Source organism: Scleropages formosus, chromosome 8 (genome assembly GCF_900964775.1).
Source record: "Scleropages formosus chromosome 8, fSclFor1.1, whole genome shotgun sequence".
Taxonomy (NCBI): domain Eukaryota; kingdom Metazoa; phylum Chordata; class Actinopteri; order Osteoglossiformes; family Osteoglossidae; genus Scleropages; species Scleropages formosus.
The window spans coordinates 2547745-2568896 of record NC_041813.1 but is presented as its reverse complement, the minus strand read 5'-3'; the positions used below and the strand labels follow the sequence as shown (position 1 = coordinate 2568896).

At 45.4% G+C, this 21152-nt stretch overlaps 1 protein-coding gene across 5 annotated transcripts in view; it reads right to left on the bottom strand.

Moving 5' to 3' along the window:
* Nucleotides 1–1017: 1017 nt before the first annotated feature.
* Nucleotides 1018–21152, bottom strand: part of ate1 (arginyltransferase 1) — a 56548-nt gene continuing 36413 nt past the window's right edge. For all 5 annotated transcript variants that reach the window (XM_029253955.1, XM_029253953.1, XM_029253951.1 and 2 more), the window contains 2 exons: nucleotides 8833–8953; nucleotides 1018–2478 (listed from right to left, as the gene is read on the bottom strand). In XM_029253955.1, the coding sequence (XP_029109788.1) occupies nucleotides 2300–2478; nucleotides 8833–8953 (300 nt within the window). In that variant the 3' untranslated portion in view covers nucleotides 1018–2299. The remainder of the gene's footprint in view (nucleotides 2479–8832; nucleotides 8954–21152) is intronic.

Sequence of the window (21152 nt, the reverse complement as noted above, 5' to 3'; positions counted from 1 at the left end):
AAACTACGCTTCCAGCAAAACCAACAATGGGTTGGTGCCTCTCTTCGTCTACGAAGCGCTTACAACATAGGGAGGAGAGGCACAGATACGACGACGGCCTCCGAGTTGAGGATGACATTTTCCCGTGCTTCTGGCTCCAGCCGGAACACGTTGGAGGGCATTTCGCCGTCCTGAAACGACTGCGATAAATTCGCTCCCTTCGTTAAAAGTTTTCCTCCAATTATCTTAGCTTGCTGAGAGTTGGCCCACAGATGGAGCTTCGGCATACTTTGCTTCCCCCTTCGCACGAGAGCTTTCCAAACGTCACATCCCTTGCCCGGTTACGCCTGCCGGCCGAGCGGTACCGTAGCGGGCGCTTCGCTTTGCCGGGTAACTTGCAGCCCAGGCAATATGACCGAGCAGCGTCCCACGAACACATCGGTCAGCCTCGGGTGGCCTTCGGACTAAACGGCAGGTCAGTGACACAGCCCGGGCCGGCGGGGCCTCGAAGCTCAACGGTAACGTTCTCGTTACCTCATCCGCACGTGTTGCCGCAGACACCGAGCAACAGCTTGAACTCAAATGCCTCCTTTACCCATTATCCATTTAGGAGTAACCACCAGCTGCAGGGGTGGTGGGTGCGACTATCGGTTCAAGTTTTCTACTGGACAACAAACAAGGGAAACATCCATGTCCCTCAGCCTCGCGTGAGCGAGTTACAACCATGAAAATCTGAATTCTTCCAATGTCAATATTAAACCGATCTACAGATGGAAAGCGTCTGTGAAGCATTCCGCAGTGGCGCGGCGAGATGTTACTGCCCTCTCTGACAGAACACAATGCTTCAGATCCAAGCTTGTGCCTGGATGATGAGGCTAAGCTTAAACTGTGTGCGTGCGTTGCGTCAAGACTTTCATACATTTGCAACAGTCCTCTGCTTCTCTTAATACAGCAAGACCTCATGGATTCTGGAATCAAAAAAGAAAATTCCAAACACAAAGAGGCTGCTATATAAAAATCAACCATAAAATGTTTAGATGTTTCAAAGCAAAATTTCACATTTATTTTTTTGTAGGAAGAGAAATAATAAAAGAGGCAAAATAAGATCCAATGTAGCTACATATTTCAAAGAGAGAAAAACAAAGCCTAGTTTGTTCAAAGCAATATAAATTAGGGTTCGTTTCATTTCATAGCAACGGACTGAGTCAGAGACACCCTCCTCCTCCTTAACCAAAGCCCTGGATGGCCTTGGCCGCAGCAGCAGAGTTGAGGGCAGCTTGTCAGAAATATCTACGCTGCTCACCGAACACAGCAATCGAGGTCTCTGATCCGGAATCGACGAAGAGCAGCGCCCACATCAGTCGGTGCTCCCTTCACACTTGACACACAGACCACAGATCAGTGTTGTTAAGCTATAGCAAGACATCCACTGGCTCCTACACTCCTTTCCTGCTTTCCCCAGTGGCCCTTTGTAGCTCATTAACTTTTGCAAGGACACATTAATTCCAAGACGGCAATTACATAGAACCGCCCACCGACCCGCCTTGTTCCAGCCTGATGGGATTGTCCCACTGTGTTTCTGCTTTAAAAACAGTGGCCTCAGATAAGATCCTGTGTACAGTTAAATGAGCAACTGCCCACCTACGATGTCTTGGGCATTTTGTGGCATAGCACCAGTTTGGACAAGCTGCAGCATGGTGACCCGTTACAACATGAGTGCTTTCTGCAAGAAAGCGGCCCCCGCTGCCTTGTTGGGCATCTCCTGGCCAGAGACCTGTTATTTGCTCACTCACTTGCATGGGAAATACTGATCCTCGATCAGTACTCAAATTAGGTATGAAATTATTCATTATTATGCACTGTTTGGTGACCAATGATAAGAGAGCTGGAAGTGAGAGATCAGCTGAAAACCCATATTAACAGAAGTAGGTTTAGGGGATTTTTTGCTATAATATTGAAACCCAATTCATCAACTGGAATCAGTGCATAAGGAAAAAGAACTGCAATGTAAACTGCATTTCTAGCAGAGTGCTATTTGGAGTAAAAAGTTAAATAAATGGCCCAGGACTACAAAGGTCAACCCTGGTATGCTTGCTAAATAATTAAAAAAAAAAAAAGTTGAACAAAAGATGCTTGCAAGCACATATGATGAGCTACACAGTGGTTTAAAACATTTGTTTACATCCCAACAAGCTAAAACAGTACAATGCCGTGAGCATGACATGCTGACAGACATGAAACACACAGTGAAATAAGCAAAACTGTAATTACAAACATTACACAGATAGGCATGGAGGTCACAGCAGCTCTCCTCTTTAGTTCATGCGCGGTACAGAAGCATCCTCTCTGCGCAGGACTGGCCCACGAGCCCGGCGTACTGCTGCACCTCCTGCTCGTCGCCGGAGCCCTTGCGCTTACGGGCGTAGATGGCGTAGGGCATAACGCTGCGCCGGTGCAGCACCAGAACCTGGCCCAAGTTCTTCAGAACATTCACCTCACCTGGAACACACATACCAACACACCGTTAAATGCTTCATTATACTATCCTATAGAGCATTATATCATATCTCCCCCCACCCCCTCCAAAAAATACTACCTGCCAGCATTTCTCAGCACCTCGAATAATTATCCCCGGTACATTGTTTCCACATGCACAAACAATCGATTTCATTGTTACTCAACACTTCTGTTTCTCTATTCTTGGCTCGTCCTATAAAATAAGTTGACCTCCAATTTGTCCCCTTCCGTCCTCATGCAGGACTGGTTGCCGAGTGGACATGGCACCGAGCGGCAGTTCTCTTGCTCCTCTTGCCTCGCAACACCCCCACTTTCAATGGGATACAAGACTCCAGGGTACAGAGCGGGGGGTGGGGGGCTCTGACTAACGATTTTAGCTGGACAATGTGTAAGCGCCGGGGGGGGGGGTCAGCTTAATTTACAAGCGCTCATTCCTGGCTGACCTGCCTCTTGCAAACACTCATTACGCAGTCTGTAAACTGCCTGCCACACTCCCTAGAGACTCGCTAAAGAAATGCTGAGTCTGAGTCCAGTGCACGTTTATGAAGAACGTAACAACAGAGAACAGGAAAAAATCCTACCGAAATCTGGAGAGACTAGAAGATGGAACGGCTACCGCGAAAAACTCAGCTCTGCAGTGCGGATGCAGGCTGAACGCTGGAGCTGAGGACACACCTGAGCGGCACCTCAACGGCAACTCGGGAAACGGGCTTCACCTCCAAGGGCTCCCGAGAACGATGGCAACGCTCAAGTACAAGCTAAAGCAATATGTGCTGACATAATCACTCCCTCAAGCCCTTTAGCGTGGGGTAACAATCAGGGGCTGAAGAAGGGGCTCTCTTGCCTTGAGGAACAGCTTTTCTACAGTAAAAAGAAAATGGTAATACTTTAACCGGATGAGGAAAGAAGCTGCCGTTACACCATTTGCACGAAAATCTCCAAGTCACTGGCACTGCTTACGGTGTCATGCAAATCGCACAGGAGACATTTCTCAGTTATTGTTATTAGTAGACTCCAAGGCATGCCCCCCCCCCCCCCCCGAACCACATTCATATGGTGCCCAGCTGAGTGAGATTTCGAGGGTGAGGAGTACACGGGGTGGCCGTAGGATACACATTACTCTTCTCAACCCATATTATCTAAAGCACCACCACGAGCATTGCCAAAATGCCACAAGTCCCCAAAAATGACACAAAGATAGAGAACAAGAGAAAGACAAAGAAGACATATGAGCTCAGACTCCCCCCCCCCCCGCCAATCCTCTACTTCCTGTTGCCCTGTTTCACTGGATGATTGGAGGGAATGCTGCCGCCCTCACTTTCCAACGCAGCAGATGAGTGAGCAACCGGGAGGGGTGGGGGGGGGGGGGAGAGAGAAAAAGCCATCAAAGACACATTAAACCAAATTATGAAAAATAAAGACCAGAACAGAGTGGGACTCGAGACACACATATGGTACCAAAAAGAGGACATTCTCTTTTTTTTTTTTTTCTCTCTCTCTCTTTTCTATTTTCCCCCAAACAGCTAAACATTTCTTCCAATAAATTTTTCCACTGATTTTTCTGGGAAAGGAAGACCCTTAGGCTTCTGCATGTTCGAAAGAAAAGCCTAGAGATAAAACGAAGTGAATTTTTTGTCAAGTTGTGCCTCATGTTTTATTTAGGCCTTGCTTCTTTATTTTCATCATGCTTCTGAACTCCACGCTTAAAACATTTTCTTTTTTTTTTTTTTTTTCCTGGCCAGTGCTTCCCCAGAAGCTGATATTTGAAATTACTGCATTTAATTAAATTATATGCAACTTTTAAAAATCTGAATCAGCAATTTGTGAGAGTTTCGGCAGTTAACTAACACATTCAAAAATAAACGTTATGCAACAATTTAGCAGGAAAAAAAAAAAAAAAAACCTCTTCTGAAAAGAAAATTTGCATTCATGCTGCCGAGGTCTGAGCACAGAAAAGGCAAGAAGAGATTAAAACTGAGTGACGTGACGCACGGGCTTCTTCGCATCGCAGCGTGGAATAGATCACTGTGGATGTTTTTTAACAACGTAGACTGATGACTTCACGTAAGAGAGAGGGGGAAAAAAAATTAAACAAGTGTAATAAACAGTGATTATGAAAAGCTTTTAGCTGCCCAATTACCCTCACCAATAACACAGAACAGAGCCATCCAGCGAGAAAGGGCTCCAACGGGGCAATCCAAACATCCGCTCAGCATATAAACACGCGGCTTCTTGCTCCCGGCTGCCTCTCTCCTTGGGGCTGCAGCTGACTAACACCAGACCCCCTTTCTGCCTCTTTCACCAGATCTGGGGAATCACTGGTACTGCAGTCCTTGTGTGAATCCCTCTTTGAGGGCAGAGGTCAAGGTCAGAGGAGGGTTTAGCTTTTCGAGGGCAGATAGGGATATAACAACCTGGGTGGTGTGTTTTCTTTGTTTTCCCTTTCCACTTTTAACACACCCTATCACATTCTGGCCACGAACAGGGACCACAGGCTGAGAAATGGGGTGCAGCAGCTGAGGGCACAGCAGTGGACGTCTCCATTGTGCTCTGCTTCAGCTGTTATTGTCCTTGTAATGACTCATCTAAAGTTAACCTTCTTAAAAGAATTCTGAGTATGCCAGAAGCTGTAATATACATGTTAATGTTTACGTAAAGTTTAAGGTTCAAGTATTAGATGTGAAACCTGTGTTAGGGGTCTTAACTCATAAGTTTGTCCCTGAAACAGGCCTTGGAATGTGCTTGTAGAATATATTGACTGCGGTCCAGCATTATGATGGTGGATACCATTGTCTTCAACCTCTGGTGGTCCCAGACGCCACTTACGCATCAGGGGTCTGTGGGAATAATGAAGGATGAGCAATCTTTCCAAGCCACTTTGGATCAGAGCACAGGCTAAGGCAAATGAACAGCGATGCTTGTAAGAAGGAGAGTGAGCATCTGTGATGGAGATGGCGACAGGGGTGGAACTTTGCTTACAAGAAGAAGTGGGCTGTTCATCTTCTCAGAAGCTCTCTGGCCTGTTATGCCAAGTTTTGGGAGTTGGGAGATTCCCCTTTTCTCCAACTAGTGGGCTGGCACGGTGATTCCTTCTCGCACCATTTAAACACACTGTTCCAATAAACAAGAACTGCAGAAAGGCCAGCAAGGCCCTCTCGTGCGAGATGTACGACAGAGTACGTGCGATGCGCATCAGAGACGGCGCTCAAATCACTGAGGTTCACGGGGTGAACGCCACCGCAGGTTTTACGAGCGTGCTCCATGTACGACGCTGACTCGTACTGCTGGACAAAGGGACAGGAATAAAGAGTGCTGTTTAAACACAGCGCAGGCCTACAGCGTTAAGCACGTACCCCTCTCAACTGAGGCTAGACAAACTGTGCTTGCAGGCAGGTTGCTAATAGCAGGAACATCTCCTGTTCTTTGTCCAGCACTACATCGCGGTGAACTTCCACGAACCCACAGCGGAGGCAAAGGCATTGAAGGAGGGGATGTGGGTTAAAACCTAACATCTTCCAGAACTTCACAATTCCAGCAAAGAAATTTCGTTCAATCTGCTAAAACAATTAGGCAGTCCAACAACAACCAATTTTACCATCACTAATCAGCTGATATCATTTCTCCAAGAAATACCTGGAGCTTTACAGAAATAAATTAAGTCAGGCACTCGTGTAAGCTTGTCATGAGGCCAGTAAATTAAGTAATCTCCCACAATGCACTGCTCTTACAAGGGTTGGCAGGGAACAGTGTTTTTTTTTTTTGTCTTTTTAATCTACAGTATGGATGTTATCTGACAGTGGTGTCTCTAGTCTGGATGTCCACCAATCTCAATGCTTTTATCAACCTTTACTCCCTCCCTCTGACCAGAAACCCTCCCAACACACACAAATCATGTTCTGAGAAGGCACTGGCACCCTTTTTTTTTTTTTTTAACCATAAATGCAGCCAGCCAAGAACAATAAATGGCACAGGAACCAAAGCACCACTTTAGTCTTAAAGTCAGGGGCGCCAAGGCTCAGACAGGCGCGACTCTTGAAGTGCTTCTTGGACTGTGTGACCCAGTAAGAAACGGAACATCTGGGGGGACAAACATTTCTACTGAAAAGTCCCACAGTATAGTTACATTCTTATCATTATACTTCACTAAAATGCTATACATTCAAAGGGCAACAAAAGGAGGAGGAAAATAAGAAAATGGTGTCGTCAGTATGAAAGCAGGCTGTCTGAGCACATGCACATTTTTATGGAGGAGACTACTGAAAACAATCATCGTAGAAAAAATTCAAAGGAGAATAAGGAGAGATTTTCCTAAAGAGGAGGGGAAAAGAGAATAAAAATACAAACAGAAGGGTAGAGGCCAGACGGTCTTCGTGGGGCCAGTTTTTCCGTCGCGCAGCAGTCAGAGAACTTGGATTCCCTGCTTGAGAGTTTACCTCCCTGCAGGGCAGCCATTCCAAGTATGACCTCACCGAACTGAGAGAATGATAGTAAACTCTGGGATGCTTCCATTTAGATGAAATCTGCTGCCGAAGCAAGGGTGCCTGTTTGGCTCTAACCTCTATCCCTTATATCAAAAGCCTTTGTACCCCCACCCCTCCCGATCACATCCACTGCTCCATCTGCTCACAGTCCATCCTGTTCCTCCCGAATGTGACAACGTTATGAGTCAAGGATGGCGAAGGGCAAGAGGCAGGTTGGCCTGCAGAAATGACGCAGGTAAAAATATTGGGAAAGTCATTTGTTACATGCCAGGGCCCCATACCTTTGAGACAGGCCTCAGTAGTTGACTGAAAATTAATTGAGGCTAAAGCAAGAGGTCACTCCTCACCGATCATCCAGGGATACGAGCAAGTCCAGAAATCTTACTGAATTGAGATGAAACTGCAAACAGGAAGCATTAGGCACCATCGCACTTCACCTTCCAGACATGACTCCATGAGTGATGATTTTCAAGCAGGGATATTTTAGCAAGAGCAGCAGGCTGACTTCATCACTGAGAAATAGTGGCATAAAGAAGCACAAGCTGGCCGGCTGAGTGAGCGACGAGTTGAAACCTGCCTGCCTCTGAGATGGAAAACAACATGTGCAGTCGGGGAAATGAGACCCAGGGCAGATTAAGGGAGAAAGAAGTTAGTCGGTTTTAATAGATTACAGGAACAACATTTTTACATGCTATCATGGGTATGGGGGAAAGGGAGGTGTACAGGAGAACAGTCCCACTACAGACCATGCTTTCTGAAAAGATCTATGGGTGACAGTTGGCCTCTGAGGGTCCTGTAACTCAGAACAGGAGCAGCAAGAGTAACAACAATAAACTGTATAATATTCACATTAGGGGAAATTAAATTGTTACTAGTTTTACCAAAACATATTAATGTACTATTAATTACCCCAGCTTGGCACAGATTAAGTGATAGATGCGTTTCTGGGTTTTAAGAGGAAAAAAACCCAAAGAGCAAATAGGAGAGAGTGAGAAGGAGGAGAAAAGGTGAATTCCGGGGATGGACCGATGCATACCAGAGCTGTGAAAGCATCTCTCAGGCCAAAGCAGCGATGCTGACTGTGGCGCCTCACTCTGCTGGTGTTATTATTACTACCATCATTATATTTGTTATTCTAGCTCTGCCCACAGAGCTGACCCGGCGTATGTGGAGGGCCTAACCCAGACACAGAGCATGAAAGACGAATGAGATGCAACAGGCTGGAACTAGAAGTTCTCTCCCATGTGCCACACTCAGACATTAAACAGAGACTAAGGACAAAGAAACACTGCAGTGTCCACATCAAGGAAAAGAAAACATTATGCCAAGGCACAGCCTTATTTGGTACAACTAGGTCTCAGTTTGATCCTAGTTTTCCAGTCCAGTTTGTTGATCATAAGCATTACGAAAAACACCATTTGTTATCTGGATTGAAAGGAATATTCCATTTACAGACCTCGAGTCCGTGATCTAATAGCACGCAAGCTGCTGCCAGGCAGACAAGTTGAAAGCTTTTGACATGGAGGACCCTGGCAACAGCACACCGTGACTCTCGTTCAGGCCCCGGGATCCTGGGTCCATGTGTTATGGCCATACCTCGAGCTTCTTCAGGGTCAAAAACACTAGACAGTTCTGAACTAGCAGTTCACAGCATTTCAAAACCAGACTCTTTCTGGTTTCCATATGTTTTCAAAAACCCCAAACAGGAAAAACAATTACATTTACACAGCAGGGACTCAACTTAAGGATTTCCTTTATGAACTCCACACATATCTAATGAATGGCCTGGTCCAGTCATGGTATTGTACGTGTACCTTGGTCCTGAGGCCCTTCAGAAAAGGAAGCGTTCCATTACCTGCATTGGGGTCCTGGTTGAGGCGGGCGTATGGGCTGTTCTCTAGCTTCGGCAGGCAGTGCTCAAGGGGAACCCATGTATACGTCTCTGGGCACAAAAGGTCAGAAGGCTGGTACTGTCCCTGCATTGTTTGGGGGGGGCGGGGGTCAAGGGGCAAATGCAGAGACACATACAGGTTATTCTGCACGCCATAGTCAGACAGACACCGAACGGCTCCCACCTCGTGGAACTTCCAATCCTTTGACTCCATCTATCAGGCTAAACCTAAAAAGAAGATCAGAGATGGAGACAATAGAAACACACACAAAAAACATTTTAAGATGTATGCAAATGAGACAGGATACCCCGCAGTTAGAAAGAGAGGAAATTAATGCAAATGAGAAGCATAAATGTACAAAAAGAAATTTTCAGCTATTGCCAGATGTTTCAAAAGGAATAAATTACAAAATACCCCCCAAAAAATTAAAAGAGCTTTGAATTGTTTCATTTCCTCCACTGCCTCCTGGCTTTTCTCCCACATCAATTTTTAAAGGTGCATCTTGGTTATCAATACTTACACTTGCTGATGCATGTTGCTGTGCTTTTGTGTTCTTATTCACTGCAAAGCACCATGAGCAACATTTTGGGAAGAGTACAACACAAAAATAGAATTTTACACAACCATTCATTTATACAGATGCAACCCCTACATGGAAAACTACCCAAGGTGAAATTCTAAACAACAAAATTTCTATTTCCATTTATTTGAACAGGGAAAACTGAGTTCCCAGGCATGTAAAATGTTACCCACGTGCACATGAGATATTACTTCATTGAGCGCCACAAGTAACACCTGCAGCACTTCCCCGCCCCTGTATTTAACCACACTGTATGGACGGCAGAAGTAGAGAAATGCGTTGCTTGGCAAACGTCTTTCTTGGATGTTTCTTCCAAGCTCATTAATGTGCCCGAACACTTAAAAGTTTGAAAGCAAACACCGACCGGCACCAAGAAGCCTGGTGTGAGCTTGTCTGAATGAAGCAGAGCTGGGGGTAAGGAGACCAGCGACTGGGCAGACAGATGCATTTTCCAGATATGTTATTTCTACACTGACTGTGAGTGCACTTGTACTTGGACATTATTTGCACTCACAGTGAAAGTCTGTATAACAAGTGTCGATAACTTAGTGTTTACATATCAGCTCCATTGTCGTACTATTCAAAAACAGTGATTATAAAAGCCGCAGTAGAATTAATACACAGGCAATATTTGTCACAGATTCCAACAAATCAGATTTTGCCTGTGGTAAGAAGGCACTAATCAGTAAAACTGCACAAATGTTATTGAATCCTGCACGATAGGCCAAAAAAAAAAAAAAAAAAAAAAACCACGGTGCCCTAAAGCGTCGAGACTGTCCGTAGATTAGGTTACCGAACAAGCAACCACATTACGGCTCTAAACCTCTATCCATCACAACTTAGTTATGGGCGTTTTAAACAGCCAGAAATGGATCAAATGTTGATTGAATAAACTCCTTAAAACACTGGCATTTTGGAAGGTTTGAAAAAAGTACTTTGACCAAAAATGTCATGCGAAAGAGCACTGGAAATCAAAGTTGAAAATAAAGAAAAAAGGAGGGAGGTAAAGTAAACAAAATCAATTTAGAACAGACTGTTTTTGAAAGTAAAAAAAAAAAAAAAAAACGAGATTCAGTCACAGGCCACAAACAAACCCATGCAGAAGACAGTGCTCGCTAAAGAAACATATCTTGACCAACAACAAACCCCCACAAAGCGCAAATGCCTCATTTCAAAGTCCGCTCCCCTCTCGACGACCACAAAACAAGGGGACTGCAAAACAAGCGAAGGGTAGTAATACGACTCTAAAAATCCTCCCACCCAAGTCTCTATTGAGGAGCTTCTGGGACCGCACTGATTTCATGGAGCTGCATAAGAAATCTCACTGGTAAAATATGATGGAACATTATCACAAATGATAGGAACCAATGAAGGATTTATCAATTCGAGACACGAGCAGAAAGTCATAAGCAAGTTCAAAAGGCAGAGTTTTGTAGGGCCACAATGTTATTCACTGCGGTCTTGGAATGTGGAAGAAAAATACCTAGAGATGGAGGGCAGGAGTTTCCGAGCTGCTGAGCACAGATCTCAAGCGGATAACTGGGAAAGTCTCGTCCAGACATGCAGTAGGTACCCCTGCAGCAAGGCCGGGGAGGGGCGTCCGGCGGGGCGAGAACATTTCTCTCAACGTGCCCACAGCTCTTTGACAGGGGTGACGTCTCTACAACGTTACAGCACATTCGCAGTGAAGCGCCATCGAATTTGTCGGGCCGTCTGTCAGAAGCCGGTGCTGGAAACTATGTGCTGTTTTCACAAGCCCATTATAGAGCGAAGACAGACCCACGATTGTGGGCCTCCTACAAAGAGTGGGATATAAAAATAAAAAAAAAAAAAAAAACGAAACGTGGGTAGCAAGAGGCCGAAGAAAAAGACTCCTTATATTCTAAAAGGTGTGTGGCAGAAGGTAACTGGTTCACAAATGCCAGTCCATTACCAAATAAGACAAAATAACGATGTAAATCCCCCTGCTGAAACAACATTGCCATGCGTTCTACTGCGAGGGCGTGGGTGCCTGGCACATAATACCAGCCTTCTGAGACACGGAGGCACAAATCAGCCTGTTTTCCTGGTTGCCCCCTTTTACTCCACTTATGAAGCACCTAGAGGACCAAAAGGTGGATCTCCTTCTAGGGTGTTACATTGGCCCAGGAGACCTGTAGCCCTTACAATGAAAAGAAGTGCACTGTGAAGAAGGCATCTTCCTGTATTTCCATCTCCTGTCGGCATAGCTGCAGTGTTCCAGACGTCAGGAAATGAAAGTGTGAAAAAGAATAACAAAGCTTCTAATACAGAAAGAGGTTATTGCTGTGCTTGTTCGTTAATGACAAAGACATAAAAAAAAAAAAAAAAAGTGCCATTTGTGCAAATACGGCATGACACTTTTCAACACAGAAGTAGCTCAAGACATACTAAAATCTATCTGTGATGCCATAAAAACTTAACATGGAAGGTATTCAGAAACTATTGATGCTTGAGAAAAATTATAATAAAGTCTCCAGTAATATGTCTGAGGATTTTTGCCTGAAAGGAGTAAGAACTGAAGGACAGAAAGAAAAAACTAATATACGCAATTAGACAAGAAGACGGGCCGTCTTCTACTGAACTCCATCCATTCCTTCTAGCATTGAGACAAATCAAATTTAACAGTTCTTAACATATAAGACTAAAACAAACAAGCGCAAGCTTCCGTCTGTACGTCTGAGAGCTTTATAGAAGATAGGATTGTCAGCAAAATATATGCAAATGCGTACAATCTCAGTGGGAGGAATTTTGGGGAGGGAGGAATGGAACAGGAGTACGGAAGGGAGAATACACGGAAATACAGCAGGAGTAGAGCACTGTGATTTGGGGTGAGAGATGGAGTCAGTTACAACTGCTCTCACCACCACTGACATTATCTACTAACCTGCACCTGCAGCACTACTTAAAGGTTTGGATTTCGGCACAACTCGTGCTCAAGTGAAGACTACTCCTGCAGTTTCACCGACATGCTGAAAACTGCAATCCTTAAGCCCAAGAGCTTTTCCACCAATATTTGCACTTTTATGATTCATCATTTATCTATTTAGCAGATGCCCTTGTCCAGGGTAGCTTAGCCAAAGCAAACTCAAAGGGCAAAACAAGCAAGTCGCCAACCCTTCGAGCCCAGCGTAAGCCAAAGAAAGGTGGATTTAAATCCATCTCCTTCTTCTTTGAAGGTTAATACACTATAACACACGTTTCCTGGGAATCAATATATAAAGCATTACATGCTCAACTGAATCCAATCTGTTCCAGAAGGCAGACGTACAGTGGGTCCATTTTTAAGCGGAGTTAAATCTACGGCCCGATTCAAGTTCCTGTTTCCTTCAAGACTGAAGTAAGTGGTCTGACAGGTGAAGCCAGCAGAAACAAAGTGGGGAAGGGGGGGGGACCTGTTATTTTCCAACTTCTGCAAAATGTGTTAGTTTATTTACTGGGCCCTGTAGTGAAAGCAATGTTGCTGTAACATGAGCGTTGCCACCGCCTCTCAGACCTAATACCTACAGTGACAGACACATTCAAAGACGGTGATTATTTTCCAGTTCCCTGTGCTCAGTTATTTCTCCCTTGTAGCTGGCAGATAACGAACAACACTGATATGTCCTAGCACCATTGGCTATGACTGCTTGTAACCGTGACTCCACGATTTAAACCCCTTCTGCCTGCAGCGACCAGACCTTTAGAATCTACACCCGGAGCTGGGAGGTGTGCAGTAACAGGGATCCCAGTTCGAGAGCGCAGATCTCGCGCAGTTCCGAATCCCTTCTCCTCAATATGCGATCCAGTGTGAATAAAATTATAATTGAAAGTACATCTTTGTGTCCTCGTCCTCTTGTCCCAGCAAACCGGTGCAAATGTTTAAAAAAAAAAAAAAAAAAAAAAAAAGTTATACATTTTCAAAACAGAGTGGAAAAATTGTGTATATCTGTGTTCAACTATACACCAAAACAGGGACAGCAAAAGGAGTAATTAGTAGCAAAGCAAAACAAAGATACCAAAAAAAGAAAAAAAACTGAACGATTTAGACACACTAACACAGCCTTGCGTACAGCTGACAAACATACTGGCTCGTACGACATAAACTCACACAGCCTCCGACAAATGTTCTTCACGGATTCACACACCTGTGCATGCAGAGACAACACCCTTGCACAGACTTTTGCGTGCACACATCAGGATTTAAACACCTGGAGGGATGACCTCTGAACTCAAGAGTCAACATTAGGCACACACAGCAGTCAGATTCAGGCTGGGTACATCACACGCATGCGCGCACACACTCAAATACACAACGCGTCACGCCGTCAGGCGCAAGTCGGAACGGCGGTCCCCCGAACGCGTCTCAGACATTCCCCGGGAGATTTATAGTGCGGCGCGCTGTTTGGACACGAGGGCCCACGAGGGCTTCGGCTAACTCGACGCACTTCTGCCGGAGGGCCTCGGAATAAATAAAGCCAGAGACGTCCGCGAGGCAGCCGTACCCCTTGGCTCGGACCTGTCCGCGCGCACGTATCCACGGGTCCCCCGCTCCCCAGGCAATCCCAGCACCACGAACTGGACGGCTGACAGGTTAATGATGGGAAAATATTTTAACAAGATTGCGTTTCAGTGGCCTGTGACCGGAGCAGCATTTTAGAGCCATTAACTCGTACGCATCTATCCATCCTGCGCTTTATTAGAGAGCTCCGGCGGTCTTCCTCCGCTACACCCGTTGCCGCGCCGGCCTGCATAACTAGTCGAGTCGTCTCTGTTTATTCTCTCCAGCGGCGGCCTGGCCCATCCTACACACTGGCAGACAGAGGCCCAGAAGAGACGCTCACTCCAGTGCGCTCAAAAGTGAGGTAAGGTCCAGCTGCGAGGCACCCAAAAATAAACACGTCGGAGTTAATCGCAAAGCAAACACCTTCGGGTGGCAGCTGGCCAGCTCTGGCTCCCCTCATCGTGACACCGGGGCCAAACTTTCGCTTTCATCGAGCCCGCCCTGCCTGTGACCCCAACGCCCCACATGCTGCCGCCCCCTCCCCTTTCACTTCTTACGTACTCACTGTGTGGCTCATGTCTCTGACACAGCCCTTGAACTCTGACCTCCATCCCTCCCACCCATCACCAGGGCATCTGGCGCTGACCGCTCCCAACCACTTCACAGCGGCCCGTGGTTTATGTGAAATGGGCAAATATATATAATATGTATCCAAAATGTTTCTGTAAAAAGCAGCATTGTAGGTGGTCCCAGTTGAGGGAAATCAAACAACTATTTCTGTCAAGAAAACTTCAAACTGGAGAAGCAGAGAAGCCAAGTGGGAGAGTTATTTTACGTCCGAAAAAGTGAAAGCGGGTTTTGAGCAGTTTGATCTTGCTGAATGTACTCTCTTTTTTTTTTTTTTTTTTTTTTTAAATGCAGAGGCATCTGGAATTAAGGCACAGGGTGGGCTGTGACAATCGCTCATTAGCGCTAAATGGAAAAGATGGGGCCCCTGTTGCCGGGGCGAGACGAAGGGGCTGTACGAGGCGAGGGGAACCAAAGGAAAGTGCGAAAGTCTTCCCAGCGCCGTTCTGTCTGTGCTCGCACCACTAACCCTGTGCCAATGCGATGCCACAAACGTGTAAACCCACATGTGCCAAATAACTGAGAAGGATGTAAATTAATGGATGGGGGGGGGGGTGCAAGTGATTTCTTCAAAAAGACGTCACTGTTAAATTCAGATGAAGGGGAAAGAAAAATACTATCCAGAGAAAACACACGGTAATTGTTTATCTTTCTTCCTTAAGTATTCCCATTTAATACCTTCCCCTACCCTCCCACCCCCTTTCATCCCTTCCTTCGTGCCGATCGCCTGCGTCCCTGCGGTTTCTCCGCAGCGGAGCTTAGAGAAGAATGGGAGTCCAGAGAAAGAAAGGTTTTTCTGTGCTCGGGACTGTTTACGCAACATTCGCGCCTGAATACGCCCCAAGCCTGGGATGAAGCCTGCTCTGATAGCAAATAAATGGTACGGTGCACTCTACCTGCCAAAACACGACAGGGCGCCATGGCACCCCGTAAACAGAATCGGTGCCATGACAGAAGCCGCGTGTGTACGCGCACACGCACAAAACATGCTTTCTGCTGCCAAATGCAGTCACACCTGAGGAGGAGTACGCTTACACAACTACGGATATATAGAGAAATGCGCTTAAAATTTCATAGCCTCCATCCTCCAGATTTAAACACAAGTTTCGGTGAAGTTTCACCACAGATGAGGGGCAACGCTGCACGTACATGCATGTAGACGCACGCATGCGTGCACTGCGAAAGACGGGAACGTGGTGCATGCCAGCTCCGTAGTTCCTCTCGCGAGCACGCCCTGACATGTGCCAACGCATACCTGAACACTTCCACGAGAGACACGAGGGAGAAGGAGAAGGGAAGCAACAAGAGCAGAAGTCAAGGAAGACGGCTTGGGCACAAGAGCGGAGCGTGCGTTTGACACACAAAGGAGACGGTGAGGTGGGAAGCCAAGAGGAACTGCGACGGATAGACGGGACGGCGTACGCAGCCAGTTGGCGTGTGTGCATGCTAGGACCCTTCCTCTGAAGTGCAGCGAGGGGCTTCGCCGTGGCGCCTTCGTGGCGTGAATCGGCACGCTCCAAGCCGGTCTGCTAGAGAAAACAAACCGCCAGCTCGCACGCCCCCCCCCCCCGACAAACCTCTCCTGTTAGTTTGACGAATGGGGTGTAGATTGTACAGACAGGACTGCAGATGGGGCTGCGAGGGGGGATTATCATATCAATTATATTCAAGACTGCCGAGCTGCTCTGCAAGAATGTGTCCCGGCCGACGCGTTTGCCTGGTAGAAAAGCTACGTAATCACACCCCTGTCTACTCAGCTGATTTTACAATGCCAACATCATCTATATACACCTATAAACATCCATACAGAAAACTAACAGAAACCAGGGATAAGGTACCCCTATCGGGCAGAATGTACTAACCATACCAGCGGGGCATTAAAACAGGAATTCACACTCCTATGACTGCAACTGTCATTTCTCAATAATATCTCAGTGCCTAGGGCCTAACTGACAGGGTGGAAAGCGTCCATGTGATACGTACGGATGGAGGATGTCAGCCGAACGAGCATAGGAGTGCTTCATGAAACGGGGTCAATGCAACCATTTATTATTCAAAAAAAAAAAAAAAAAAAAAAAAAAAAAAAAAACAACAGGAAGTTCTAGAGAATAAACTCAAGCCCTCCTTCCTCAAATGACCCCTAATCGGCCATCGAGCTCCAGAAGCGAACATCATTAATTCAGAGGCACAGCTTAGAAAGGTTCTTGAATGTGAGCAGTTGTTCATGCACGGATGGCTGTGAAGTCCATGAATTTAGGGTTTCGAACTGCATCCGAGATTTTGTAACAGACATTGAGGTTTGGCCTAGGGAGCCAAAGGACACAGGAAACGATAGAGGCTTGTTCCACAAGTGGGGCTTTTGGAGGGCAGGCCAACTGCAGGCTGCTCACAAAGCAGCAGCATTGCTTTCTTGTCTCCTCTGTTGCCATGTCTCCCCTCTCTGTGGATATTGTATGGGCAACAACAAAGAAATAGTTCATATTAATCATTCAACTGACTTGGTGCTTGGCAAAATGAACTTGCAAGAAAAAAAGGGTGTGTGCGCGTTAAAATGTTTGTGAGCAAGAAAATGTACTTTACTTTTTTTATGCCTGTAATCAACCAAGTGTTTTGTCCCTCTTCTGCTACATTAACTGTTTTATGGACTTATTTTCTTCTTTGCGCCATCCAAGTCTCCCGTTAAAGAATATTTCTTAGGGGAGGGAAGGGGGAGGTTTTTTTTTTTTTTTTTGAGGGGGGGGAAAGAAAAAAAAAAAAAAAAAAAAAAAACCCCCACACACACACACACTTCCCATCGCGTTCAGTCTGAAAAACACTGCAATATTTTCAGAGCCGCTTGTTCTATAAAATAAAAACTGACAAAAAGAAACAATGAAAACACAGCATGAAAATGTGTGTCAAATTTATGTTAGCAACAGTGCAAAGTGGAATTGCGAGAAAGTTAAACAGAAAAAGGTCTCTGGTCCTTCGTCTCCATATTACCCATTTAGTGCTTTCACAGCAATGTGAAAAAGAAGCAGGGTGCTGGGGGATTGGACGAGGATTCAAATCTGGCTTAGTCTCTATGGGACGGACATAATCTCCTCATATTCCCATGGCTTTCCTCTGGGTGCTCTGGTTTCCTTCCACTGTCCCAAAGACATGAGTTTCAGGTGGTGTCTAAATTGCAAAAAGTATGTTTACGTGAATGAGTGTGATACTCCTGTGAAAGACTGGTATCCCAACCAGGCTATACCCAGCTTTATGCTATAGGTGTCCAGACCACTACAACCATTTACTGGGTAACTGGGAATTAAAATGGAGGGATGACTGGAAAAAGAACACAAATCTTGAGTAGAAACAGAAGATTTGGTGCTTTAACCCACAAAGGAAACTGGGGTTTTGTTTCAGATGGTAGGGGCACAGAGGTGCACCAGGAAAGTCAAAGGGGGTTTCATAAAGGGTGATTTGAGTCACAGGTAAAAGGGTCATGGCTCAGAGAAACACTGCAAACGGTGACATGTGGGGTATGGATCCCAGGAAGGTATGTGCTACTTCAGGTAGCATGCATTTCATTACTATATAGATTCTGGCATTTTGTTCCACATTACTACATGGAATGTGGAGAAAAGGACACTGAATATACTGACTGCAAAATATTCTAAAATCAAAACTGAGAACTAAAGGGTCTTGCAGGAGATTATATAAATATTGATTTCAGCTGGTTCCAATTCACTCCAATTCCAAGCCTCTTGAAGGAAAATATTCCAACTTCAATAACTAAAACTGTGAAATGTCTCATTTTCTGCAATAATTTTTTTTCATAAACGACAAGCAGCTGGTGCAGTATGAGCTAGCATTTATCGTATACGAAGAAACCGTGTTTCTACTGTATCAGAACAAATCAGTAAGATGTAATTCCTTCTGACACCACAAGAGGTCAAGTTCCAAAGCCACTGGAATTAAACACCGTCTTGTGCCTTGAGTTCTCGCATTCAAAACTTTCATGGAAAGAAGTATACAAAAAGTTGTTCACCAGATTAAAACATGGACACAGTATTTTCTGAATTTTACATTTGAAATTTCTGGTATTTCAGAAACAAGCAAGAATATGGGGATGCAAGGCTGTATTGTGCTTCACAGTTGTCCCTCCACTGCATCTTATATTATAACACAACACAAAGTTATCCACTTAGACAGTCAGAATGTACTGATCATTTCAGTAGCCTTAGTGGCACAGCAACTAGCACTGGTGCATCACAGCTTCTGAACTGAGGGTTCAAACGTGGAATGGAATCTGGGTTGGTTTCTATGGAGTTTGTGTTTTCCCCATGTTCATCTGGGTTTCCTCCAAAACTGGTGACTCCAGACTGTATGTGCATCTGTGAATGAATGTGCAATTTCTTTACAATTGGCTGGCCTCACATCCAGGGCGTACTCTTCCTCCTGGAGCACTACGACATTAGACAAGCAGTTATTGATGTTGAATCCAGTGATCAATGAATGAATTCTAGTAGCCCTCAGGCTGCTCTAGCCACAAGACTAGGTGATCTGGCTCCTCACTCTTCATTCTAGCACAGGAGAGTGTTACACCCTTCGTAAGCTGTACTTAACACAGCATCACACTGCCTAAACTACTGGTTACTTACAGCGGTGATGTTGTCAAGAGTGCAAAGGGCCTTAGTCGTACTATACCCGCTCGCAGACAATGGAACATTTTCATACCCTTGTCCCATCCCGTTCACAGAAACAGGAGCTGGGAAAGAATTAGTTTGCTTATTTTGGACTAGCTCTGTCGACAAGCAGGGGCAATGTCAAAACACCTGGCTGAGAAGGCACAGAGAAACGTGTGTTTCATAGAAAGGGGGGTGGAGTGCAAGAAGGAGTAACAAATGGCTGCCTGCCTTTGCTCAGATAAAGAGCAGCTCCAGGCCTGGTCCAGCTCTCTGGTTAATTACCCAGTTGATTGGACACATTTTTGGCCTTGGAAAAATCAAAAGGCTGTCAGATGGTGCCGGAGAGGGGATCGAAGCAGAGCCTTGGGTTTGGCAGCTTATGGGCTGTTACTAGCTTACAGTGTTAGTTAACTTTTGGTCCAGGCTTGGAGTCCTTCTCATGGTGCTAAAGGTGGACGTGTGCCCCCTAGAGGGTCCCTTGGCCCATGTCAAACTGAAAACTTATGGGTACTGGTCTAAGGCAACAGAAAATCTGTGCTGCTGTTTTCAGACAATGTATCTAAGTTGAGATGTACCACTGAAGTGAGATGACTTTGCACCAAAAATGAGCTCAGTTCAGCAAATGAGATCAGAGGAAGTGTGAAATCCAACATGACTTGTGAAAATAGCAACACCTGGTCTAACATCAGCATGACTTTGATATGGGAACAGACTCCATAAACAAGTTTACCACCATTGCAACTACTCAACATAATACACCAGTATAAAATGTGATGACACGGAAGGCGGATTCAACTGCAGTCAGCCGTAAATCGAGAATACGCAACTGTGAACTATAAGTAGGCTTCTAAAAGCTCATCACAACCAGAAAAAGTTCAGTGCGTTTGTACAAAAACACCAGTAGCAGAGCATAACCAATGAAGAACCTTCAACCCAGCTTTTAATACACGGGTGGGAATTTCAATATGGATGCAGTGGAATGCAGTCAATAGCCCTGAAGGGCCAGGCATTAATTAGGTACTTGGTGAGTCTGCAGATGTATAGTGATGGGACAATCTGCATGTCTGTGGGTGGGAACATAGCGACCTCCTCACCCTACCACAGGCTCCCAGAGAAACTTGCGGAGGGCAGGGGGAGGAAAGGACCAAAGTATTCAATCACAACTCTATACCAACTGGAGGGGTATAAATGCCTTTATCTGAAGAACTGGCAACCTCTGGGTGTGTCTGCAGCAGCCACTGCCTGGTATTCTGACCAAACAGTTGCCAAACACACAGCAGGGAAAGACATCCTTAGACAGAATTAAATATTGAGGAAGGGGGGGGGGGGGGGAGGACGACAGAAAAAAAAAAAAAAAAAAAAAAAAAAAAAAACCCACATTCACTCCTTGTCATAGTGAGCATTAAGATTCACCAGGGGCACAGCGAAGATAGGGAATGAAGGGGGGATTAAACAAATGAATGAATGAAAGAGTGACTGAATGGAGTGGTTCTTGGCTCATGTCATTATTCCATTGCGCTGTGTGTGTATGTGTGAGAGCTGGGAGGGTGTGGAACTCTGAGTGTATGCTAGGTCAGCAGTTGCTGTATTTTAAAGCTCCCTGTACTTGTCTAGGGACCTCAGCCCTGGGCCCAGCCAATAAATGCTCAGACTTAATGTGTTCCTTCTAGATGACTTACTGTACATCTTAAGACAGGTGGAATATCCATATGTTTATTTTTATTTAAATGTACCTACAGGTACTGGAGCAGTAAAAGACATGGACTCGTAACCAGAGGGTTGCCAGCTCAAGCCCCAACTCCCTGCTACTGCCGAATTACACATGAACCAGGTACTGAACTCAAGTAGAAAACAAGATGTAAAATTGAGACAAATACTTCTGCCCAAATTAATATTATTTTAACGGTGAACTAACCTAAA